The sequence below is a fragment of the Scylla paramamosain genome, chromosome 9 (genome assembly GCF_035594125.1).
Source record: "Scylla paramamosain isolate STU-SP2022 chromosome 9, ASM3559412v1, whole genome shotgun sequence".
Taxonomy (NCBI): Eukaryota; Metazoa; Arthropoda; class Malacostraca; order Decapoda; family Portunidae; genus Scylla; species Scylla paramamosain.
The window spans coordinates 618524-646257 of record NC_087159.1 but is presented as its reverse complement, the minus strand read 5'-3'; the positions used below and the strand labels follow the sequence as shown (position 1 = coordinate 646257).

General features: G+C 42.6%; 1 protein-coding gene and 1 long non-coding RNA gene across 2 annotated transcripts in view; one reads left to right on the top strand and one right to left on the bottom strand.

Annotated features, from left to right (window-relative positions):
* Positions 1-27734, top strand: part of LOC135103897 (dipeptidase 1-like) — a 195132-nt gene that overhangs the window by 154003 nt on the left and 13395 nt on the right. Inside the window, exons 10-11 of the mRNA XM_064010825.1 lie at positions 2064-2148; positions 25364-25439. Of these exons, the coding sequence (XP_063866895.1) occupies positions 2064-2148; positions 25364-25439 (161 nt within the window). The remainder of the gene's footprint in view (positions 1-2063; positions 2149-25363; positions 25440-27734) is intronic.
* On the bottom strand, positions 16508-25357 carry LOC135103350 (uncharacterized). Its single transcript, XR_010270009.1, has 5 exons — positions 22946-25357; positions 19116-19467; positions 18254-18435; positions 17103-17170; positions 16508-16955 (listed from the first exon to the last, which is right to left on the bottom strand). It is a non-coding gene; the product is annotated as an uncharacterized LOC135103350 (long non-coding RNA).

Sequence of the window (27734 nt, the reverse complement as noted above, 5' to 3'; positions counted from 1 at the left end):
AGAGAGAGAGAGAGAGAGAGAGACTAGATACGCAATAAGAATTTTATATATATATATATATATATATATATATATATATATATATATATATATATATATATATATATATATATATATATATATATATATATATATATATATACAAAAAAAAGGCCCTTTCACGAAATATTTCACCCAATAATAAAGGAAAAATGGCTGAGGCTCAAAGTATTTCACTGGTCATTTAGCTTCAGAGGAGTCCAAGAGGTGGGGTGATGAAAGACTCGAGAGGAAGACGAGTGTTTCAGAGCGTCCGCCTCATTCTCGTAATTGGCTCCTGCGAGATTTATGGCAAGGTCTGAGTAGTGAAGTGTTCGGGTGCACATCACGGGCCGTCTTGTGGAGGCAGGTGGCGGAAGGGAGGCTCAAGGCTGTATGGGATTTTGTGGTGAGTTTATAATAGAAAGATGATGATAGACATACTGGAACGTGTGAGTGAAGGACTGGTTGTGTGTGTGTGTGTGTGTGTGTGTGTGTGCGTAGCTAGGGGAAAAATAAAGGTGAGCTCCATCACTAGACAACACAGATATAAAGTGAATTCACGTGTACACTTACAAAGTAAAAAATGACCCTTAATTAACTTCATAATTCAGTGCAGCACAACACATCATTATTGTAACTCTTTACTTAACCCTCAGTCAGAATTACGTGTGTGTACATGTGTCCTTGCAACAGTGCGACCAAACCACGAAAGTAACAGTACAACCTACAGACCAAGTTAACCGTGTCGGATGAAGAGCGAGAGAGAGAGAGAGAGAGGTGACGCGTCTTTAGGCCGTACTCTCAATATTTCGGAACTTTATCCCATCTATTTTTAACTTGCTGTGGTAAAATTTCTAGAATTTTAATATTAATACGATTCTAGTTATAGTTTAATATGGACTCTTCATGGCCAATGAAAAAAAAAAGAAAAAACACCCGCGACAACCCATGAGTTGAGTAGGCTTTGAAGATAGTCGTGATGAGAGCACGAAGCTTCATAATAATGGGCTTTGAACCGTTGTGATGGCTTGCTGTGAGAGGCAGACCACACACCACTGCATCTCTTCATGTCGCCCTTCCTCCCGCCCGGTACCCGCGTTACCAGAGTTTTCCCTCCTTAATGAGGCATTTGTGAGCACACTTTCCAGAGAGGAAGTTAGGGAGGCGTTAGAAAAGTCGCCTTGCTCACCTTTTTAGTCTTAAATGGGTATTAAGTGTTTTTTGTTTGACTCGAGTGCATCGCTAACTTTGTGTTGCTGCGATGTGCGTGTGTTTTATGAAAGTCTTGTTGATGGCTGTGTTTAGGTGTTACTAGTACTCGTTAGCTTGTGACTGTCATATGAGTTTTGTGACGAGTTCGCAGGGAAAGCCATGGGTCGGATGCGTGAGGCGTGAAGCGTTATGGAGTTGTGTGGGGGGAAGTTTGTATAGTAGTATGTTCTGTTTGCTGAGGCTAGCAGACTGCGGGAAGTTTTTGTGGATTGTACAAGAGAATGCCTCTGGGTACTGCATGTGTATTGTGTGCTGCGCGTGTTAAGTCGGGGTCAATGGAGACGAGCAGATCTGGTGGAGGGAAGTGCCGTGGTGGCCCGAGCAAGAGTTGAAAACCATGTTGAGAGGGTTTTAGGGACGAGGCGTCGAGTGGTATTGGTGGCGATGAGCCTCTCCAGGACTTGTAGCTGCGACACTCAAGAAGAAACCGGCCTGCAAGAAGAAGAACATTTAAATGTGTGTGTGTGTGTGGGGGGGGGTGAGTGGGTGGGTGGAAGCGAAGCTATGCATGCATTGTTTAATGTGGGAGCGCCTCTCAGCCTGAAGGTGGAGAGGTGGATCCCGTTCCTTGCAGCTTGCATGGGTGTCTTCCCTTCCTTTCTGTTGTTGTCCCTTGTCATGTTTCATCTTAAGCGTGGTAGTGAACACGATTCAACTGTCTTGGTGCAGGAAATAACTTATTAATGATAGTTCTGAGTGATAATCGACAAATTGTTTAATACCGCAGTTTGCGTCCTTTGCTGACTTTGCCCTCTCCTTGTGTCCCTCAGGCGGAGAACGGGGGGATTGTGATGATCAGCTTCTACAACGACTTCCTGACTTGCAGCGAGAAAGCCTCCGTGCAGGACGTGGTAGGTAGGTGCCAGTCCTCCTCTTTCTCTCTCGGGACTGGGTTCTCAGAGCGGGTGACATGTTTGCTGCAGCCACTCCGCGCCACATCGCACCTCACCTCGGCCGGTGTTTCCCTTACATCGTTAAAACATCCTTAAAAACCCCTGTCATTTCAACTAGATCCTCTTGAAAGTAGTGGTGGTGAGGCGCAGTAGTGTTTCAGAATATATTCCGTGAACTGCCGAAGCTGCTGTATGTATGGATTTGGCCACCGCCAACACTGTTCGTCAAGAGACACTTTTGTGGTGCACTGTGGGGCAGCTTGCACAAAGTAGAAAAAAAAAAACAAAGAAAGAAAAGAAAGCTCTGGTGCAACGAATGGATTTCCAGGCGAAGTGTACACAAATTTTCTCAGAACTTCAAAGAGAAGACCACGATGATTTTAAGAACTACTTCAGAATGCCTGTGGATACATTTTACAGTTTTCTTCTAGACTTGCCGTGTTCATGTAGTTTTTGAGTATGTGTGTGTGTGTGTGTGTGTGTGTGTGTGTGTGTGTGTGTGTGTGTGTGTGTGTGTACTTTCTATTTTAAGCATCACTTCGGCTTGATGAAAAGGTGTCAGTAGCTGTGGTGGACGCATGATGGACAGGAGGGGAAGGGTCGGGAGACCTTGGGACTGAGCATCGCGCGCTGGGTGCCGACTAAAAAGCCCTACATCCATACACTCAGGCCCGGTTCACACTAGTCTGTTTTTTACGAATTCCGTCTCCGTTCACCGTCCAACAATGACGTCACAATAACGGACTCCGTACTGAACCGAGGAGATGGCCAGTCTCCGTATACATGGTGTGTCAACATGGCCGCGCAGAGAGGAGACCTCCTAGACAAGGAATTTGTATACTTCTTGCCACCTTGCTGCTCGCAGCTCACGAAAAGAGGGCAGTGAGGTGCAAAAAAGTGTCATTTATTGCACAGTAAAGAAATATAAGCAACTACACGCTAGTGAATCCTACAAGGCACGGTGGGGGCAGTAGTGTCTGCTGCATCAATGCACGATGTGGTGCAGAGGGAGGCTATACTATTTTCCGGTTGCCTGGTTGTCAGTTATTAACACTGTCATAGCTGCTGAGTGAGACTTGTTGCGTTTCTGCAGTTTGTTGGGCTGAAACATGTCCAGTCCATCCATGTGCTTGTGTTTACACCTCACGCTGGAACCAAGGTCACTCCTCTTTTTCCACGAACAATGTGAAAGTGTTTAATTTACAATATAGTATTATCACGTTACAAAGCTGTAATTCAATAACGTTTTGCCATGTAATTGAGTATCATACACAGAACATTCAAAATATCAGTACGTGCAACACTGTGCCCATCTCTCCGTACAAAGTTAACCTCTGTTCATCTCTTCCGCTCGACGGCGTCCGTTCAAGCGGAGGCAGAAACGGAGCTTGGTTCCCTCTACAGTCGCTCGAACGGAAACGGTAACGTCATTGTTGGACGGTGTACGGAAACGGAATCCGCAAAAAACAGAATAGTGTAAAACGGGCCTCAGTGACTCACAACGCCCAGGATGTCACGTCAATAAGGAATAAGTCACGTTAACTAAGCTGTCCACATAGAGTATAGGCAACTCTATTACAGTTAAGACAAATATTAAAACATATATTTCTTTTTTCTTGGAGAGCTGAGAGACAGACAGCAAACTTCGCGCGTCACACGTGTCATCTTTGTTTACGGCAGGAAGTCATTCAGAGTTTCGCGGTACTTTCCCGAGGTAACCCACACTTCTTGACAAGATATTTTAAGGCACTCTGTATTTGGATGAAAATAATATTAAAGCAAGTTCGTGTCAGAAATATGGCTACGTTGAAAATAAAAGAAATAAGAGAAATATCAGCTTCACTTTTCTAACCCACCCAGCGGTTCGTCCTGTAGCGGTAACGTTCTCCATGGCGGCTACCTCAACCACCACCACCACCACCACCCTCCTCGTCCCTTCCCCCTCCAAAGCCCAGTCAGTCAGTCAGTCAGTCAGTCAGTCAGTCAGCCACACGCCAAAGTTTAAGGGTTTGCAGTGAGTGCCACCAGACGCTTGCCACAGGGACTCCCTCGCCGCAACGCACAAAGAAACAATGAAATACAACCAAGCCACAACTTTTTTGCGAATTGTTTTGATTGTTCCCTTTTTTCTATCACTCTATCTTTCCCGCTTTTGTGTATCCCTTGGAAATCTGAAACTTCCTATATTCTCTAATCCTCTAATTCTCCTCTCCTCCTCTTCCTCCTTATCCTTCTCCTAGCCTCTCGCCTTTTGTGAAGTAATAACAATGTTTAAAATGCATATTCAAAGTACTGATAACATAAATGCTGACAGTCAATTTACGGCTGATTGACCAAATATAACAAGAAGACATGATAAGCTCAAGATAATTGATAAAAGATTTACATCAAAGCCAAACACTTCCCTGATCAGGCCCTTACTGTTTGGAGCTCTTCGCCATCTGGTGTCTTCAACTGATGAACACTTACAGTCTAAAAATAGATTGGACAACTGTTTAGACTCCAGTCCACCACTAAGATACTGTTCTTTGTCGTAGCTTATGTGTGTGAAACGGTGCGAGACTAAGATTCCTGCCTGTTGCCTAACACAGGATAGAAATAGCAATAGTGATAGTTCTCATCTCTTTCTTATAAAATTTCCATACATTGTCTCCACAATTCATAGTATTCATTTCCCTGCTGGTCCTGGATGGAGAGAGTGGTGGGTGTGGAGAAGCTTTCGCCTATGCCATTGTATTTCTTAGTCCCATCACACAGCCACGTGAAGACCAACAGATGTGCTATTGTTTGTTATTTCCTAGTGTTCCTTTGAGTTCCCTCCTCCTCGTCCTCCTCCTCCTCCTTTTTCATTTATTTTTGTTTTGCTTTGTTTTCTATACACACAAAGAAACAGCGAAGTCTAAGCATCCTTAGAACTTTTGTGTTGATAGAAAAATATTTATCTTGAAACACTAAATGGTGTGTGTGTGTGTGTGTGTGTGTGTGTGTGTGTGTGTGTGTGTGTGTGTGTGTGTGTGTGTGTGTGTGTGTGTGTGTGTGTGTGTGTTTGTGTGTGTGTGTGTGTCCGTTTGTTCGTGCGTGTGTGTGTGTGTGTGTGTGTGTGTGTATAGCCACAGCCACGCTTCAGCCTTCCCTACGAGATCAGTTCACCTCTACTGAACCACGACCACCGCTCAACAAGCGTACCAACATGTTCACGGGCAGAAGACAGTGTAATGCAGCCTTGCCTCTTGACGAGACACAATACTTCTGAGACGATGCCAATTAGAATTACTTCTTTCTTCATGGTGTGCGCGTCAGCCAGTCAGCACGTGACGGCCCGTGTCGCGTGTTGCAAGGTGTGCGCACATGTGTGAAGACGGTGTCTTGCTGGCAGGGAAATGAACGCCACTTAACACGCCGGTTGCCTCCTACTTGCGTCTCTGTCGCGACCAGCAACAACTGAAACAATTATTCTGTCTTGTCTGCCAGAGGGTGAGCCGAGTGTCAGCGGAACACAAGCAACGTGCCTTTAGGTTATGTTCCCCGAGGTGCGTGTGATTACTGCCGTCCCAGAGGCAGCGGCCGCGGAAATACCGAGCGAGAAATTCCGGCGAGAAATGGTGATGTTTTTGTAAGTGTGGCGGCGTGCTTGCCGCCCTGTGTCTGTGCGAGGCTTCGGGCTTATCTCAGTGCTCAGGGAAACAACACAGCAGCAATGCATTTATATCGTGCACTCCAGACCTTCGAGGGTGGCGCCTCCCTCAGCCTCTCCAGCGCGGTCAAGGTTGTGGGCGTGTAGGTGTTTTTACTGGCACGCACACCTGGCTCACCACACTGCGGCGCGGGAGGCCATTTGAGCGTTCTTACCTTAATGTATTTTGTGTGTGTACTTGTAGGGAAAGATCTGTCGTGTAACGCACAGCTTAAATATCTTAGACATTAGCGTCGCGCAGCAAAATGATTACATCCTCATTACTGTTGCGCACCTGCTTACAGTATATGGGCTCACAGCGGCTGCCAGCATGAACTCTCGCTGCACCATCGCGTGCGAGGGAGCAGTTTGTACAATCGGTTAGTAATTGAACTCTCACTGGCTTGTCTTAACTTCCTAATGAGACAAAACATCTGGTCAACCTGAGTATCATAGACATCGAAGTGCTGAGTGTTGCTGCGAAGGTTTCAGTTACACACTCCCCTACCAGCAAATTAGGAAACTGCGGGAACACCTTGAGCCTCTACGCGTGATCCCGAGACGCAAGCCGCTTCTCCTTAACCACCGGGAAGGAACCATTACACACTCATCTTAGGTCTAAAGAAAAGCCCGCGCGTTAAGCTTCCCCGCACAACACCGGGATCCGCTGTAATCACTGGGATCAAGGAGGATTTGAAATAGGGGAAAAAAACATTAAAATCTCCTTTGGGTGAGAGGTGATGAGCGCCAAGAGAGGAATAGTGAGGGGGGTTGAGGGCAAGGAGAGGCGGGACAGCGGCGCGTTTCACTAATATGCTTCTTGTGGATGTTTGCTTAACGCAGCGCTGGTGGAGATGAGGGATGAGCGCCCCAAGCATGGATGAAGGTGCCGGTAATCCTCTCCACCCTGGCGAGGCGCGTGGCCCGGAGGAAGGCTTTGTGTGCAGAGCCTCGGGGGCTGAGGGAGTGTTTAGCCACGATGAAGAAACACTGCTTTCCGTGGTGCGCACCCAAAGCATCATCTTTACTAATGCTTTGCTCGGCACATGGACACAGGAAACCAGGGCCAAGACTGAGTGATCAAGGATCTGGCGATATCTGTTCTGAGCTTATACAGAACAGGTTTTAGCATTCGTGAGCCTTCGTACGGTGATCTCAGGTGGGTGCTCGTCCTGCACGTTAAGACTCACTGTCAGGTCACCACGCTGGATAGCGTCTCCTCCACACTCATGACAACACAGGTACACATATTTGTCTAAAATTAATTTTTGCATGACCTCATATATATCCTCGTTCCTCTCATGAGAAAGCCACAATACCTGATTTTTTTCCCATGTGTACCTCTAACTTGCCGACCAGCTGCCGGCCACAGCCTTTAAAAATCGTCTCACCTCCATTACTGCAGGGCGTAGCCTGCCTAAGTTTTCTCAGCTAATACTTAGATGGACCCTGGCAAGACAGTGTCATTCCTAACTATTAAAAATAAATGTTCACGGCCAACTCTGCCTAGGTAAAGTGATATACTCCTTTATACTGATGAGGCTGCCGTGAAACTGGAGGTTGGCGGGCTTCATTGAAAACGTGCCCATGGTTGCCAACATAAGGACTCCCATGGTATTATCTGCTAAATGGGGTGTATATCATCATATCACATATTATTTATATATATATGAATCACAGAATATTTTCCATCATTTCAGTATATGTAAAATCCATGAATTATGTAGTTTTCAAACTTTGATTTGCACAAGTACCAACACAATAATAAGCACCCTCTCGCACTAAGAAACTGAGAAGAGCGTCTGTTAAACTCTGTTAACCTTGACACATGACGGGAAGCAAGCGTCTTCTCTAGAAAACTCTCCGAAGAAAGAGGAAGAAGTAGACTGATGTTTTGGCCGTCAGCACCCTCGCCTCAACCTCCTCTCCCCACTCCCTCGCTTCAGCCTTCTCTCCCTACTCCCTCATCTCAACCTCTTTCCCCCACTCCCTCGCCTCACCCTTCGCTTCCCACTCATTCGCCTCAGCCTCCTCTTCCCCCTCCCACTCCTCAACCTCCTCTTCCATCTCCTTCGCCTCAACCTCCTCTTCCATCTCCTTCGCCTCAGCCTCCTCTCCCCACTCCTTCGCCTCAACCTCCTCTCCCCACTCCCTCGTTTGAGCCTCCTTGCTCCACTCCCTCGCCTCAGCCTCCTCGCCCCACTCCGCCTCAGCATCCTTCCCCCTCCCACTCCTCGCTTCAGCCACCTCTCCCCACTCCCTCGCTTCAGCCTCCTCGCCCCACTCCTTCGCCTCACCCTCCTCCCCCTACTTACTCCTCCGTGGGAACTGTTTATTTACGGTTTCACGTCGCGGTAGAGGAGTCCTCAGACACGTCACCGGTGAGCTCTTTAATTAGTGAGGGGACGCGCCACTTATCAGCGTCATCACACCTTAGCGGGAATCGAACGTGACGTGAGTGGTCTGGCCGGTAAGGAGTGTGTGTGTGTGTGTGTGTGTGTGTGTGTGTGTGTGTGTATTGCGAATACACAAGGAATCTCTCTCTCTCTCTCTCTCTCTCTCTCTCTCTCTCTCTCTCTCTCTCTCTCTCTCTCTCTCTCTCTCTCTCTCTCTCTCTCCTTTGAAAAAAATGTTTACAGTTTCTCTTTCTTTTCATCCCTACCTTCTTGCCTTCTTCCATGCCTGCATCCCTCCCTCTTCCCTCCTCTCCTTCATGTCTCCCGCTCTCCCTCCTCCCTCCGTTCCTCCATGCTTCCCGCTCTGCCTCCCTCACTCGGCCTTCATCCCCAAGATAAAGCAAGTGGCCATGTTCCTCGCCGATAAAACACACACACACACACACACAGAGAGAGAGAGAGAGAGAGAGAGAGAGAGAGAGAGAGAGAGAGGAGAGGTCTAGAATCGGGAGAAATATTATTTTCATCGGTACATGGTCGCAGGGTTGGCGCCGTGTTTGCTTACCTCGGCGTGGACTCCAACAGGGCAGCCAGTGAGCCAGCCAGGCGGTGATGCGGTGAGGCGGTGAGGCACGACAACACCTCCCCTCACTCTTCTCACTTCCTTCCACTTCCTTTTCCTCCCCTTTATTCTCTTGTTTTCTTTCCTCTCATCCCCCTCCTCCCATACTCCTCCCTTCTCACTCTCCTCTCCTCCACCCCCCCACTTCACTCACATTTTTCTCATCCTTCCCTGAGAGCTGGAGGGCAAAATGATAAGGAGGAATAATAGGAGAAAGAAGAAAGGGGGGAAGAAAGAATGGTGAAAAAGGAGGAGTCAGTCATCCCGTCAATCATGTCCTCAGTGGGTCAGTGCGCCAGCCCGCCAGGTATAAGGATGGGCCATTTACCGCTCGTCATTGCCGCCAAGTAAACGGAACATTTCACTCTCACATTTTTGGCAGCGTTCACCCCTCGGTATACTCGCTGCCGCTTCAACAAGGAAACATGAATATCAGAAAAGGACACTCTGAAGGTCGAGCGCGTAGGCCTAACGGTGACCAAACGCGATGGCCAGCCAGGCGGAGACGATCCACCGACTAGACGATGGGTGATTTATTCTTCTGTTTCCGTCTTCCAGGAGAGAGAGAGAGAGAGAGAGAGAGAGAGAGAGAGAGAGAGAGAGAGTGTGTGTGTGTGTGTGTGTGTGTGTGTGTGTGTGTGTGTGTGTGTGTGTGTATACGTCATCAATGGAAAAACTGACGATAACAGCAGCAGCAGCCGCCCCTTACCGTCTCTGCGCATCAGATCAATTAACAATGCGATGAAAAGTTTAATGAAGCAGATCACAGAAGGACGAACCTGCAATCCGTCGGCCTTGTGTCAGCGCGGCGCCCACGTTCCTCCTTCCGCCCGCCGCCCGCCTTCCACCACCTCATTCCCTTGCGGACGCGGCTGGTCCGGGCTGGAGCTCCACGTCCAGCAGCCGCCAAAGTAATAAGGAGGCGATGTGATGGGCGCTGCAGGAAACGCGTAGGGCGTGAGCGGCGAGGAGAGGATGGAAAGGGCGCTTCAGTGTGCATGTTGGTGCAGGCCGCCGGGAGGTGCAGGCTGCCTCGTGTGTCCTAATGAGGCGAACGTTCACATATGTGTTAAATTTTGCTGTCAGGTGCAGAATTTAAAAGGCGGGGGTGCCATTAAGGGCTGTGGGGAGCCTACGCCGCGGCGGAGGTACAGTACGCCAGTTGTTGTGGTATAGCGATGGTATTGGTGGTGATAGTGGCACTGGTAGTGGTATTGTAGCAGTTCATGTAGTAGTAGTTAGTGGTAGTAGTAGTAGCAATGATGGAAGTGGGGACGTTGGTAGTGGTTACTGTTACTTTTGTTGTTTTTGTTGTAGTGGCAGTAACAGTAGTACTAGTAGTAGTAGTAGTAGTAGTAGTAGTAGTAGTAGTAGTAGTAGTGGAGATGGTGGTGGTGGTAGTGGTGGCAGTGATGATAATGGTCATAGTTTTCAGTAACGGAGTCAGGCTAAGATCTAATCATTCTTTATGAGTCATTTTTTTTCCCTTTTCTCCCATACCTTTCACCATTATCGTCCCAATACTCATCCTCCCCATTATCATCTCCATCATCCCCATCATCCCCATCACCATCCTCACCATCATCACCGGTCACTGTGATGCCAGGCCAGGAAAAAGATCTCCTCTAACCTTCACTCATTTCTGTCAGCTGCCCGTTCGTCATGTCATCCTTGCTCATATGTCATACTTACCTCTCTCTCTCTCTCTCTCTCTCTCTCTCTCTCTCTCTCTCTCTCTCTCTCTCTCTCTCTCTCTCTCTCTCTCTCTCTCTCTCTCTCTCTCTCTCTCTCTCTCTCTCTCTCTCTCTCTCTCTTTTAACCTGCACATTCAGGACAGTATATAATACACACACACACACACACACACACACACACACACACACACACACACACACACACACACACACACACACACACACACACACACACACACACACACACACACACACACACACACACACACACACCACACGTAGCTAGGAGCTTGAAGCACGGGAAGGGTGGTGGTGAAAGGGCAGCATTCCCTTGGGCTTATGGATTAGTTACTGGAGAGTCAGAGAAAGATGAAAGGTACAAAACACTGTCCTGCCATTACAATTTTAACAAAGTAATCGTAAATTTACCAGTTTTCCTAGAAATCTCAATTAGCAGATAGACAGAGAGAGAGAGAGAGAGAGAGAGAGAGAGAGAGAGAGAGAGAATGAATGGAGACTTAGATGGAAGTGATAAGGAGAGGGGTTGAGAAAGGAGGTGTGGCTTAATTTGCACGTCAAGACTTCCGGCCGGTGATATTTACCTATAAAAGTCCCTGAGTTGACATGTCGCTTTAGCTAAAAATGGGGGTAGGAAGGCTGCTCCGTCAAGTAGCCATCTATGGCTACACATAACGTTTAACACATAATGTATCATATAAATGTTGTACAGATTCGTTCTACTCAAATCTTCGCATTTTCTCTGCCTGCTCTTTCCACTTTCATGAATTTCCATTGCTCGCAGAGACTCACAAGGACATCAGTCTTATCTTCTTAGTCTCTCTTGATACAGTGCTTTTTTTTTTTTTTTCCTACCACGCATTCATTTAGCTCTTTTCTGCCACGCTGCCCATCACACATACGCAATGCTCCCGTTCCTCACATTTTTCTCTGGCTAGTGTCTCTGTTGTCGTGCATCCCCATCTGGCGAGGATATCAAGGTACTACAGAGGCAGGCGGGGGGGCGCCAGCACTATTCCACCATCGTAATTACCCGTTTGATTATTCTCTCTCCCTCTCCTGTCCTCTCCATCCTCATCTCACACCCATCACCTCTCACTCCCAATCTCTATTCTCAGGCCACCCTGATCCACCTCCCTCCTCATTTTCGTTCACCACCACCATCAGTACCTCCACCTGTCCTCCTTCCGCTGCTAAGGTACTCATCTGATAGGAGGAGGAGGAAAAGCGAGTGTTTAGGAAGGCAGTGGTGCGCTGAAAGTGGCCACCTGAAGTTTAAGACGACCTGGTGTGCTTACTGGAGAGACGAGATTACGGCGAAGTCTGTTCAGTTTTGGAAGCGAAGAAGCGCCCGTCTAAAACAAGACCGCGCGCGCGCATGTGTGTGTGTGTGTGTGTGTGTGTGTGTGTGTGTGAGTGGCTTAGGTCAGGAAAAAATAACGACTAAAAAGACGTCGTTCTGTGTTTTTGTTATTATATTTTCTTACATAAAAATTTGCTCGTGAGTACGAATGATAGAGTCTGAATTGTCTTGGACGAAATCGTAGTTCAAGTGTCTGAGTTCATTGTAAAAATAAACTCGTGAAGATTTAAGTATGATATGATTTTTACAGGATACTGACCATAAAGACTGAGTGAACAAAAGTTTGTAATGAATTTGTGGAGTCATTATAAGATAAAATGATAAACCTAAGTTGGAGGAGCTCCAAAGGGAGTGAAGGGCGGGAAGGGATGAGGAGTGGCACTACAAACACTGCATGCCGGAATATTTTTTTTTTTTTCAGAAGTATGAATTAAAAATGTAACGCAATAACAATTCACACGAGAGGCAGAAGGGGGACCATTTGTCACCGGGTGTGAAATGATGCAGTTTTCGGTGGCATAATGAGAGAGAGAGAGAGAGAGAGAGAGAGAGAGAGAGAGAGAGAGAGAGAGAGAGAGAGAGAATTATCAGAGGATCAGTTATAAAAAGGGAGTTGAAACATTTTTTAGTGCGTCTGCTTCATATATATACTGTATCTTCGTTTGTGTGTGTGTGTATGTGTGTTTGTGTGTGTTAAAAAAATTAAGTCCAATGGAAAGGACCCCCGTTAATACACACACACACACACACACACACACACACACAGGCCGTCACCAGAAAGGCAAGGTTAGTAGCAGTCGTCGTGTCGCTCCTCCTTGCCGCCGCCCTTTATGGCGTCAGTCCACTCGAGCTAAAGTGTCGTTTTAAAACATTTCCAAACACTTTGCACAAGACTGTCAACAACTCCTGGAGGGACCTGGGCTGCCCTTCCCATTATTTCGCACTACCTGCAAACTATCCGTATTATTACTGTTCTTTTTTTTTTTTTTTTTTTTTTTTTACGAGAATCAACATTATGCGAATACATTCGGGTGCAGCAGGACACCAGGCCGGGGTGGAGGCGTGGCTGCCGTCTTTGCCGCGTGATGCCAGTATCCCTCACGCCCCTCAGGTCCTCAGTGGGTTCCTGGCAGTGGCAGGGAAGGATATTAGATTTGTTAATTAGAATGGCTTTAGTGACAGTTTTCAAGGTGGTAGGAATGGGTCGGCGGACTCCATGGCGCCTCGCACCTCCACACAGCAGTAGCAGCAGCCACTCCTAGTAACCTGCACAACTGTTTTTGAGGCGTTTCCTTCACGATATATATATATATATATATATATATATATATATATATATATATATATATATATATATATATATATATATATATATATATATATAATGATGACAAAAAACTTCTGTAATTTCTTTGAACTATGAATTAGTTTTGCATGACAGGCAGCGGCACGACCTTGAGGCTGGAGGGTCAGCAGCGGGGAAGGCACAGGGATGGTCATGGGCACATCACCGTGGCGACGCCCGTCACATCATGAGGTCAACACAGCTCTGTCCGGTTAGAGCTTTTAATTGCAGGTGATGGAAGGGAAAGCAAGTGACGTGTCCCCGCCACACGTCACACAAGAGCGCCCTGCAGGTGGCCCGTAATAATCCTCGCGCCCCTTCAACGTTCACCTCATCTCTGCTTAAGTGTCCTGGTTCGGACACAGCCCCGCACTGTCCGCCACCCTCCTACGCTTCTCGCCTCTCAATCATTTTAGCGGGATCTTCTGTGGCGTCCTCCCGCGCGCCTTGCTTACTCCTATCAGAGTCGAATCTTGGATACCTTCGGGCTCACACTTGGTGGCTGGTACTCCGCTGTATTTCCACAGTTTTTATTGATATGCAACAGCTTTGTACAACCGTCTCTCCCTGGCATCCCCTGCAGCACTTTGAGCACACCATAGGCAACTCTACAACCACTACAAACAAGTTAAATCTTGTACAACACCTCACTCACATTTAATATAATTTTGCTTTCCATTTTACTTTTGTAATGTGCAAGAGGAACACGGGCGGGTGTATGCATACTAGTCCCCGCTCCTCGTAATGAACACATCTGCAGGTCGAAAAAATACACATTTCGCAAGCATACTCGTATATATTTGCGCCAACGAGCAGGATCCCCTTGAGTGTTGCCACCCCGGATGCGTGATCGCGTTACGTAATTATCAGTCATCCCTGAGAGACGCGGTGCAGCGTGTGGCAACCCTCGCTGCCTATTGAGCCCAAGTTGGTGGGTGACGAAGCTCCACTAACACGCACCGACATTATACAGCTCCAGTAATCAGCGAGTTCCTGACAAACACACCTCGTTGGATGCCGCCCGCCGCCCCGTCGCTGCTCACTTCATCCATCAGCGCCGCGCCGAGTCTGGCTTCCCTCCTGAATAAGGCAGATTTCTAGACTTCGTGAGCAAACTTTTTTTTTAAGTGCGTCAGAATCGCAGTCTGGAGCGGCCATGACGTTGGTGTGGGCAGCAGCTTGGCTAGAAAGCAGGGAACATCTGCAACCCGTCTCCCTTTCGATGGTCCTTACCCTATAAGGATTAATACTCGACATTGTTATATGGTATATGCACTTGGGACCCCTCTGCATGCAATGGCAATGCGAGCACGGGGACATAGAGGCAGAGGAACACTGGCAGTTTAATGGGGAAGGGCTGACACAGGAGCCTTGGCTAATGTCTCCCAATCATGCCATACGAGGCGGGGCTGTTGCCTCACTAACACGAGGCTCATGCGCGAACGTGTTTATAGTTGCTTGTTCACCGTGCTACCGTTTTGTGAGGACTGACATCTGTATGTGTGTGTGTGTGTTCAAATATAACATCAGAGAAACAGAAACATTTCTCTTTTTCTTCCTTTCCTCAGCAGCTCCACTGCTAACAGGCAGGCGGTGGTTGCTGGCAGAAATTGAAGAGAGAGAGAGAGAGAGAGAGAATTTTAAAAATATACTAATAATCTGCGGGACACGACATTCACGCGTGTCTAAAAGCAGCATTCATTTTGCTAGTGTAAAAAAACAAGACCATTAATGTCGTACCTTGCCGCAAACATATGCATACTGAATGTGGTTTCTAGAAATGCCTGTGTATACGTGTATGTTTACGTATGAGTTGGAGAAAAAAGTATATCACACAAAACCAAAGTTAGTCGTGCTGACTAACTTTTCTTTGTAAAACCCATGGGGTCTAGAACGAGTGGCAGCATTAGTCACAGTGACTAACATAATGTTAGTCAATTTGTGACTAACTGAGCACTCAACCTGAGTATGGTCTTACTCAAATATATCTGACTAATGCCTTCGTACTGTTCACTGCTTCTACTAACCACATTAGTAAAGTGGATCATAGGTTAGTCAGTTAAATGACTAATTAGTTAGTCTTTCTTAGGCATATGATGAATCATTAGTACCTTTAATACTAGCAGCTAGCTACTGCTGTCTCAAGGTTAGGGAAAGAATAGGAAATAAATTCAATATATTCATATACAATTTAATGTTCCCTCCATTTATTTCATTGCATTAAAAAAATAAATAAATAAATAAACACTATAATTTTTATCAACTATAGTATAATATGCTTTTCACTTGAACATTTAACAGAAAGCTCCCCTCAAAACTGTAATGATATATAAAACAGATGTAAAAAATAAACTCCATTAGTAACACTTCATCCTAGCATGAGAAAAAAAAAAAAGCAACACAAAAACAACCTGTTTTGACAAGCCATTAAGTAAATAATACACATTTGGGAGTATTAATCACTAAAACTTGCAATGTGGAAAAGAAAGTAAGCATCTCTTAAGATATGAATATTAAACCTTCCTCCCATTCATAAACTAAAGGAAAAATATGTAAGTAAAGTTAACATAAATTAAATGTAAGGAGTTACAGACCCTGCAAAGAATAATTAATTAGTCCACTGCTAATCATTATATCACAGTACTTTTAAGAAAGTTAGGGAAACAACCAATGCAAAAATAGACATTTAACCTTATTTGTACAAGCTTTTAACCCAGATCATATCCATGTCACCATTAATCCTTTAAAGCCACACAAAAAAAGAAAATGAGTATTTCTATGGGATATACTAACTAAACAAATCTACAGAAATGCTCAGAACAGTAATAAAGAAGCTTCACGTATCACTTGCAATAACATAGAGAAATAAAAAAAAAAAAAGTAAAAAATGCATAAAAAAAATAAATAAAAATATATGCATCATATGGTACATGAAGAATACTTCCCAATTTGGAGAGAGAGAGAGAGAGAGAGAGAGAGAGAGAGAGAGAGAGAGAGAGAGAGAGAGAGAGAGAGAGAGAGAGAGAGTCTACTCTCCATTCATTATATATATATATATATATATAACATAAGATAACAATTCAGTAAGATTTCATGAATACTGGGTTGGGGGAAGGGGAAGTACAAGTATTTCCTTTTCCTTTTAGAAAACTTATTAACATAATGTTATGAATTTATTTCACTGATTAATCTTTAACTAGTAATTGACTAGTGTGTGTGTGTGTGTGTGTGTGTGTGTGTGTGTGTGTGTGTGTGTGAGAGAGAGAGAGAGAGAGAGAGAGAGAGAGAGAGAGAGAGAGAGAGAGAGAGAGAGGCATTATGTGTGGAGTTGAATATATTTGGAAGCAGATTTATGCATTTTTGTAGCTCAATTCTGTCTTTACTTCATTGAGTTTTACAAGTAGAGATCTTGTTTTTGAAGTGTTACCTTTGTCATACTTGATACCTAAGAGATGGGATGTTGTGAAACGGAGGAAATGTTCACAATTTTTTGGGTGTTCAATATTAAACACAAAGCCCTGCTACCAATGAGACTACAGCCATAGAAATACATGTTGGTTCAGCTACAGGTGCACCATCAAATACACACTAGACTGCCCTGTTCTTAGTTCTTCTTCTGGTACCTTGACTGCCCTGTTCTTAGTTCTTCTTCTGGTACCTTAAGGAAGAAATAATAGTGTAAACATTAATAACATTTTGACATTAAAATAAAATTTATATATAGATGTATATCTTAAGGTGATAATATATTCAGAAATTTCAATATATACACACCACTCTAAAATCAAAGGTACTGAAATTTAACCTTAGTAAAAATGGAGTCTTTCCTTTCTCCAAGCAGGTGAAGTAACCCCAATAAAACTAAGCAAGCATCTGGTGCAAATAAATAAATATATAAATAAATATGATAATAAGTAAATCAAATAAACAAAAGAAAATTAACTGTATAAGGAAAAAGTGAAGATATGGTCACATCCAATAGGACAGTCCACTAATTTGAGTACCAATCTTTTAAAAGTCTCCTGTAATTATTGCTTTATCACATAAGAATTAACAAAAATAAAGCTCCTCAATGGTTCTACTAATTATATGAATGACAAGCATTTTGATTGAATGCTCAGAATGACCAGTATACTAATGATTTTTGTCCTTTGTGTCACAGCAGCAAATCTTTTGTACGAGTATGCGGTTATGTTTTTTACTTGAGACACTATTTGGGTAATATCGTAATGCAATAATGCTTTGTCTAGCAAGTCCTCGTAAGAATATGATGAGTACTGATCGAAAAAAAAAAAAGAAAGAAAGAAAACCCCAGCCGAACCTACATGCCCCGACATAATGCACTGATGTTCCGAACTCCCGATTCTTCTAATCATATCCACCAAAACAGTGTGAGAAGTCCTGAACTTCATCACAACCATGGAAGAAACTTTTATCAGACTGTTTGCACTTGCGCTAGTGCCGGCAAAGGTGACTCCAAGAATTCTATCTCCACACGAATTAGTGACCTGTCTTAATGGACTGCAAGGGAAGAGGATGCAGCTAACATTTCTAAAAAGATTGATAATATTTACATTTTAAATTTTAAATTGGACAGCCTATTGGGTTTATTTACACTAGAAATAATGTCTTTCCTTACGAGAGAGAGAGAGATGCTTTACACCTATTAAAATCTTTAACATCACTTATGCTGCAAACAATTATTTAGCCATAGCACTCAGCCAAAAATTTGATAGAAGAGCAGGAATTTAACAATTAAATTAGTACCTTTATAGAAATTGGTGCAAGCATTACAGTTAGATAGGTCATGCTTAATACAATGTTTGATTTTTGCATGCAGCATAGTTTCATGAATACTAGGCTTATAAAAGTGAAAGATGCATTGCTAATGATGAAAAGATTCATATATTAAATTGCTACCAGCTACTGAAATGAACAAATTGAACTAGACATTACTCGCATTGACTTTCATCGTGGTCATAGAGTTCAAGTAAGGTTTCCATATACAGAGGAACTGCTTTTCTTTTTTTGAGAATGGCAATTATTGGGAGCCTATATTTCTCCAGCCCTTTCAAAACTGCTACTCTTGGGTCTGGTTCATCCGCTTGTGGTTCTAATCTCAGGAACTCCTTGATTATCTGTAAAGATATAAGCATCAAATAATTATAAGTGAAGGTTACAGAGATGAGCATCTGCAATAACTGTACTTAGTTATGAGTGCTTATCTCCTGTCACTGAGGCCTTTGAGCCTGAGAGGGAGAATGGAAGTACCAGTAGTTAAATATCAATTACCTACTATAAAATATAAATAGCTATATACATTATAGCCCTACAAATAAAGTTGACAATTAGTAACAATATGTAGCAAAATCCATAAAGTGTACATATATACACACTTATGCCATCAAAAGTCTGAATCCACGGGTACAAGTTCAGGATTTCTGCTACAAGAATGTTCCCATTGATTATTTTTTTACGTCTCTCAGAGAGTGTCAACTGCATGAGGCGTTCAGCCTGAGGAAAATCATTAAAGTAAAATTAGTTTTCATAAGTTGACTGTCCCGCCAGCCTCCCTCTCTCCCTCATATATATATATATATATATATATATATATATATATATATATATATATATATATATATATATATATATATATATATATATATATATATATATATATACACAAGCATCATTTTTCAGTGGCTATCCACCAGTACCATTGAAATTGCTTACATAAGAGCAGGTATTTTTAAACAACACCAGTAAAGAAGTCTCTGAAATATAAAAAAGATAAATCAAGCGTACAAATATCACATACCTTATCTAACTCGGGATCTTTCTTCATCCAATGTAGAGCAAGTCACTGTCTATGTCTCTCTAATGACTCATCATCTTCTGAATGGGGCCTTGGTGGAAGGTAAGCCTTTACTCCATACATCAGTGGACACGTAGTCTCTTTTGGCGCTATGCAAGGGATCTTCTTTTTCCTTAACATCACCTCAGTCACTGAGGAATCCTGCCTCTTTCTTGAATTCTGAAACTTGCGCTGGATGCGCAATTTCCATTGCAGCTGCAATTCATGCTCCTCGAGATCACTGTTTCTCAGGATGGCAGGAAATGATGTCAAAACAGCATTTGCCATATTCATATACTGTTCTGATGTTGGATAGCTGAAATATAATAATGATAATAATAATAATAACAATAATAATAATAATAATAATAATAATAATAATAACAATAATAATAATAATAACATATTATTAATAATAATGTCACAATACCTTGATATGTAATAATGATGATAACAATAATAATGATATCAATCTAGCTAACTATATAGATGGCTTAACTCCTTTTATTATATTATTATTATTATTATTATTATTATTATTATTATTATTATTATTATTATTATTGTTGTTCTTCTGCTTAACAATCACCTAATTGTGCTTTTGTCCCAGTGAAATTGGCAGATAGTGGGTACACTATCTGAATAGTACACTCAAAGGTGGTTTCACACCTATCAGTGCCATATTAGTATCGTATAGTGTCACTGATATCCATGTCGCTTTCGTGACGTCTATGCACACATATCCTTTCAGACGTGGAGTTGGCTATGATTGTCATAATTCTTGATGAATAGCAAGATGCTTGCTTAACAAAAAATAAAGAAAAGAAAAGTGGGTATATGAAACGTGGAACAAAAAGAGAAACTGAAGGAGATTTTGCTATTCTGTACGAGGAATTAATTAATGATGAAACAAAAATTTTCCAGTACTTAAGAATGTCCAAAAACTGTTTGATGACATTGCTCAGTGATGTGTGGTGTGGTGTGGTATGGTGTGGTGTGTTATGATGTGGTGTGGTGTGATGTGGTGTGTTCTGGTAAGTATAATGTACAATGTGATTAATTACATCAATTAAAAAGAGTATTTATCACCATTTCAATTTCTTCTATTTTATTTCAAACACTTGTCTGACATCCGTGAAAATTTTTAAAATACCAGTGACGACGATATTCCATTTCACGGAACGGAGACGTAACAATCACTTCAGTCAAAACACGGTACTTCGCCGGACGTGTGTAAATGCTTCCGCTGAATTCCAAAATGATGAATTTTTTTTTTACTGACACTGAAGCACTGAACAGCATGGAACGAATACGGCACTGATGTGTGTGAAGCGACCTTAACCCGTATCCCTCTGGAGGCATATTCCCAAAGTCTGGTAATGTTTCGGCCCATTTACTCTTGTAGCGGTTAGGTTAGGTTAGATTAAGTTACGTATAGGTAATTTTGTGCGAGAATCTCAAAGAGATTATTTTAGAGAGAATCCTACAGTTAGTTTTGGAACTACAGCCTAGTGTCCATACAGGCTGGCAGACGACTCCTTCCAGACATCAGGAATATGCATTCTGGCCCTTCACAAGAACTGACATCAGATCCTGGTATGAACACAGGCGATGCATCCCATGTTCTTTTGTCCCTCTTTTCATTGCCTTCCCATTATATATATATATATATATATATATATATATATATATATATATATATATATATATATATATATATATATATATATATATATATATATATAACACTCAACATCCCTACATGCAACAAAACTTACCAAAACACACTCAAAATACACTCAAAACATCCAAAACACAACCAAAACACATCACAACACCCCAAAATACCCACTACAGTCACCTAAACACAACCAAATATTGAATATTCACTCAAAACACTCCGTAACATCTAAAATAAACACCCAAAATACACTACAACACCCCAAAACTCATCAAACACACCCAAAACACATCAAAACATCCAAAACACACTTAAAGCACCACTCAACACCACAAACACGCCACAAACACACCCTTAAAGACCCAAAACTACTTGCACACAATCAAATACACCTCAAAAGACCTAACACACACACCCAAACTCACCGAAACACTTAAAACAGAAAAATAAACCCAAAACAAACTCACTACACCTCAATATACCCCCAAGCACACCCATAACACACAAAAACATCCCACAATATACTCAAAACACCCCACACGACTCAAACCACTTACAATATAACTAAAAACATCCTAAACCACATTTAAAACACCCAAAATTCACCCAAAACACAATGATAACAGCAAATATACACCCAAAACACACCTAAACACCACCAAAACACACTCTAAACACCCCACAATATTCCTACATACATCCTAAACACGTAAAACACCCAAAACACACCAAATATTACAGAGAACTGCAGCGCAGCAAGGGAAACTAAGCTAAATATTGTTTACCTGTTTTGCCTCCTCCTCCATTTCTTTTTATTTCTTCCTTCTCTTTCATTTCTCTTATTTTCTTCCTTCTACTACAACTATCTACACGCCTGACTTTAGAAACAGCTGGAAACACTTGGAAAACACTGGAAATTACGGTAAATATTGAGGAGACACTGGAGCAGACCGAGTCCCGAATCCTTGATGACGTCACAGGCGTGGTGCCGGCGCCCCGCTGCCATACGTACGTAATGTATTTCATTTTGAAATTGACCCTTAGAAAAAATGAAGCTAGGCTCGAATGCATTATATATTCTGACTTGACAATTACGTTAATTAATATTCACAATATCAAAACACCTCCAGTCTCAGTAGTTATAAAGAAATATTATGTGAAATATGGAAAAAGTGTTGGAAATTTTGACACCATTAAAAACACTGAAAAGTCCACCTATTCCACTTTACACTGGTAAAAAAACATTTTAAAAAATCTGAACTATTTTTTAAAATAATGCACACTTAGTTACAAGCTACAATAAAAAAATAAAGAAGCTAAAAAATGACAAAATTGCCACTTTCAACGGGACAATAAGCCTATTCAAATTCCACTTACTTAACTCAACAGGAACGCAACATACTTTAAAAATCATAAACGATTTTTTGAAGCAATAAAATCTTCATTAAAGCCTCAAATAAAAAAGCCAAAAACCAGGCTGGGTAAATTTCACCGTACAAACTGCCCCTTATCTACATAAAAAAACAACACCAAATTCAGCACATTTACTTAACTGAAGCAAGAAAAACACTTCAAAAGCAACGAAATATTTTTAGAAACCATAAAATCTTACTATACAAGCCAAATAAATCAATTCAGAAAAATTTAAAAAAATATTGGAACCAACAAGCCGGAACAGGGGCCAGCCTATCATGGCGGCCCTCGGCGGCGACCTCAGTGGGGGAGCCGGCGGCCATGTTGCCTTATTTATTCCTATATAACACCAAAACCAGGCAATGACGGATATACCTGACCAGCGGATATGAAGGCTAGACATGTGGATCCATCTTGTGATATGTTAGGCTTACAATAAGTGAGAGACGAGGCAAATAATGGCTAATAACACAGCTGACGGCTTGTTTACATATTGGCGAACATTAAATATTTGAATAAATTTCCAACTCTTTCCAGACTCAAACGTAAACAAAACCTAAATATAAATAATTAACCCCTAAAAAAACTAAATAACGAATAATGAATCCTAAATAAACGAATACAAGACACTACAGGAAGGATTAGGGTGTTGTGAAGGCAGTAAGGCTGACTGAGGAGAGACTGGCCCCGCTGGACTCACCTTACGTACTCGTGCCTCTCTGGTGATGCTTGACGGTGCTTGGTGCAGGAAGAAGGTGTCAGGAAGACGGAAACACTGGTTAATAGAGCGTGTAGGGCAAGATTGACCAGTGCTGACCAAAACACTGCAGCCAGCCGGCCGCTCGCCGTGGTAACTCCCCAGCGCCACCTGTCACTGATCCAACACCCACCCACCCACACACACACACACACAAGTTGACATGCTATCAAATAATATGTCAAATAATATAAATATCCTCACTTCCTGACTCTCCTTTCCCCACTCCACCCCTGATAAGTGATTATGAACGCAATCTTCACTCAGTGCGGCACCGTGTCACCGCAGCAAACACGAACCAGGGCAGAATAGGCTCAACTGAAATGCTCCTACTCTCTCTCTCTCTCTCTCTCTCTCTCTCCTCACGACTGTTTTTCAAAGCTATAAAGATGATTATCAGGGTTTTCAATGGTGTTTCTCCTGTTATTAATGTAGAAATGTTGTTAATCTGTCACTAAAACCGTAAAAATACCCTTGAAGACCTGTGCAACTACTGACAGAGAGAGAGAGAGAGAGAGAGAGAGAGAGCGAGAGAGAGATAACTAGCAATAACACTCACACAGACATACATACACCAGTGCATTTATACGAAGGACTCTCCTGAACTAGACGAGGTCATATTTTGATGTATAATTTGGAAATCAGCTATTTTTTTCTATTAAGACACACGCAATTAAACGCTGATTTCCGGACGTGTCACTTGCGATCATACCACGTACTCTCGTGGCCTTGCAATGCGCGGCAGCTTAACGGGATGCACGTTCTCTACTTATGATACAAGTTATTTCCGAAACGTGTCATTTTTTTTTTTTTTCCTTACGTCCACTCAGAGGTCAAGCATACGCAGCTCACTGGCCCTTCCTTCCGCCTCCATCTTTCACTTTGTCCTCCAAAACCGTGGGGAGGGTACAGTGTCGCCCCACACACTCGCCACTCACTTTTCCTGCCTTTCTTACACTCTCGGGCGCCAGCAAGGCCTAGTACCTTTATATATATGCATCTGTTATTATTGAGTGACTGGGTTAATGATTCCTGTGATGCAACACAAAGGCCAACAAGCGCGCTAATTAGATAACTTCTGCCAGCTAGTTATCTAGTCACCCGCCCAGTCAGTTACTTAGTCACCCAGCTAGTGAGTCATCCAGTAACCTACCCAGTCAGTTACTTAATCACCTAACTAGTCAGTCAGCCAGCTAGTCAAGCAACTTCGTTAAGCAACCAGTCATCCGGTCAGTCATCCTTGTCAGTGAGCTATAATATAAATGTTACTCAATCGTCCAGTTAACCAGTCAGTCAGTCAGTCAGACCCAGTCAGCCATTACTCATTCCTGCAATCTTCTCTTGCTTAACTGTTCCTCCCTTCTTCCCTGTCACTTCTCTCCCACCATCCACATTCTCCTACTCAGTCAGTTGGTAAGTCAGTCAGTCAGTCAGTAAGTCAGTCAGTCACTCACTCACTCACTCACTCAGCTTCAGAGTATTTTCAAGAAATATCAGTTCGATTGTTTCCTAAGTGCTAAGGTTTTTTTTTTTTTTTTTTTTTTTTTTTTTTTTTTTTTTTTTTTTGACAAGACCTGAAATGGTGTCAGGCTGCCCGGACCTTTAGGCGCGAACTTCACTGCACGACTTTGAGGACTTAGAAACTCGTCGGAAAGTCAGTCCACGTAGGCGGAGGGACCTGGGGGAGGGGAAGAGGGAGGGCAGGAAGAGGGAGAAGGATGCAGGTGAGATACCTTTTTTTTTTTTTTTTCTTAATCGTGAAGATGTAAAATATAATTAAATCTGGCTAGAAAAACGTTGCCATCCCAAGTAAAAATAAAATGAATTGTAGTGGGATTTTTATTTTTATCTTTTCTTTCCACGTCCACTTACTGCTACTCTTGTTCTTGGATGAGAAAAGCGATGTTCTGCTGCCTCGATACAGGTATACGCACAATAATACGCTAGTCTAGAAAGCGGTACGTGATCCCTTACAACAAAGCAGTGTTGAGTTTCGTAAATAGAAGCGTAAGAAATAGGAGAACAAAATTCTAATAATACTTAGCTTTGGTTATACCGCTCTCTCTCTCTCTCTCTCTCTCTCTCTCTCTCTCTCTCTCTCTCTCTCTCTCTCTCTCTCACACACGAAAATGACAGATGGTAAGTTTTAAGCGCCTAGCGTAGGTTACCTGACATTTTGCAATCTTATTTTCTTATGTTCGCGTTACATTTGGCGCGGTGTGTTTGTTGAGTGCGGCATCTTTCTTATGTTCACGTGGGTGGAGGAGTGTTACATTTAGTGCGTTGTGTGTGGTGAGTGTGGTGTCTGGTGTGGCGCGTCCCTCACTCCATTTCATCTGATTCGGTGCTTCTCTCCCGCAGCTCACATCAACCATGTCCGCAGCATGGCCGGCGTGGACTACGTGGGGCTGGGCGCGGGTTATGATGGCATCAACAGGTGAGCAGAGAGAGAGAGAGAGAGAGAGAGAGAGAGAGAGAGAGAGAGAGAGAGAGAGGGCAGTTTAATTACGTGATGATGAGTTTGGAACTCAGGTGCAGGACATTTTAACAAGCCTACATTCCATTCTTCCCTTTCACGGCTCGCCAGAAGTGACCTCCAATCTCATCGCCCATTAAACGTGCCCTATAATTATTTCGTCCAAACCTGTGGCAAGTAATTATCTTAATCATTAATTGTAGCCTGTCATCATTTTGTTACTGTCTGCGACTCACCTGAGACTCTATATTTGTAAATATTTTGTATATTTTGTAAATATATATATATATATATATATATATATATATATATATATATATATATATATATATATATATATATATATATATATATATATATATATATATATATATATATATATATATATATATATATATATATATATATATGTTACAGTCAATACCTGAATCCAGACAATTTGTAAAGTGACTTATTTTTTCAGGCAATTTGTGAACTGCCTGGTTAGGTTAGGTTAGGTTAGGTTAGGTTAGGTTAGGTTAGGTTAGGTTAGGTTAGGTTAGGTTAAGTTAGGTTAGGTTAGGTTAGGTTAGGTTAGGTTAGGTTAGGTTAGGTTAGGTTAACCTAACCTAACCTAACCTAACCTAACCTAACCTAACCTAACCTAACCTAACCTAACCTAACCAGGCAGTTCACAAATTGCCTGAAAAAATAAGTCACTTTACAAATTGTCTGGATTCAGGTATTGACTGTAACATATATATATATATATATATATATATATATATATATATATATATATATATATATATATATATATATATATATATATATATATATATATATATATATATATATATATATATATATATATATATATATATATATATTTTTTTTTTTTTTTTTTTTTTTTTTTTTTTTTTTCTTCGACATCGTTTCTTGCTTTTTTGTAGTTGTGAGAAGACCGAGGAGCGGGAGGGCGTTCAAGGAACTAAGGAAAGGATGGAGGTAAAATTGTATTATCTCGGTGGGGTAAATATAGATTCACTCATGTCTGTCTTCCTCTGACAGATGAAATTGTTTTGTTCCTGTGCCTTCAAATCATGTAATGCACTCGTATTATGATGCGCTTCATTAGCGTCGCAATTAATCTTTTTCATCCACTGTAACATAAGGCCTGCCAACTCATCCTTTGAGAAAAGCTATAATTGCTGCGGTGATGTGTATCTGATAATGAGGCATATGACTACTTGTCCCAAAGAAACTAGTTATGAAGGCCAGGTTGAAGAGAGCATTGCACTGTGGTAGAGTCCTCAGCGATTAGACGCTACACTGGAACCACTGTGGTAAGCACGCTGAGTAACACCTCCAGCCGCCATTCCTTCCCGTGTTTTTTAAATCGACTTTTTTATTCTTTTCTTAATGTTGCAAGAAAATGATATCACATGTGACAAAAAAGGTACGCCACCGTCAACGTCTTTGTTCCTTCATAACACGCGCGAACAAACTTTACCAGTTGTGACTCTCGGGAGCAGCCCGCGGCCCAGAATGGCAACGCGAGAACTCATAATTATGTTGAAAAGGATGCAAGTCAGTGAGATGGGCGGGTCTGCTCGCCGTGAGGCTGTGATTCAGTGTCAGGATAAATGGACGAGGTACATAACGGAAGAGTCATTGAGATACCGGTCTGAGAACTACAAGTAAAGCGAGGCATCCTGTATTTTTCTTTTTTTTATTTATTTATTTATTTACTTATTAGAATTTCTCGGCTGGCTTGCAATGCTTGTGCTGAGCAGGATAGCAAATCATATTTGGGGCTCTCTGGCTGAAGTTTATCCGTCCCCGCCTCATATGACATCACCCTGATACTGATTACTGGCTGCTCGTATACGACTCACTCGCCATGTACTACTTAATAATCATTGTACTTATAGCAGCTTATGTCTCACCAAACACTGAACCAACACCATTACTTGTCCGTCAAACTGCGACGGTAAGGATGCGCGCCCACACACACACACACACACACACACACAAGGCAAGTTGGTTCCTACCGTTGTTTTTCATGCGGAAGGCGTGTTTACCTTCCCGTCCTGTTATCCCACACATGCCCCGCCGCACCGCCACCGCCGCCAGCCGCCACCCTTGGTTTGGCGCTGACGTGCAGGCTGAGCAATCACCTGTAAAGCATAAATAATTGATAAACAGGTACGCGTCGATGCGAAGCCTTTTCATATTCCCAAAACGTAACGTGAACTGAAATCACGCCATTGAAAT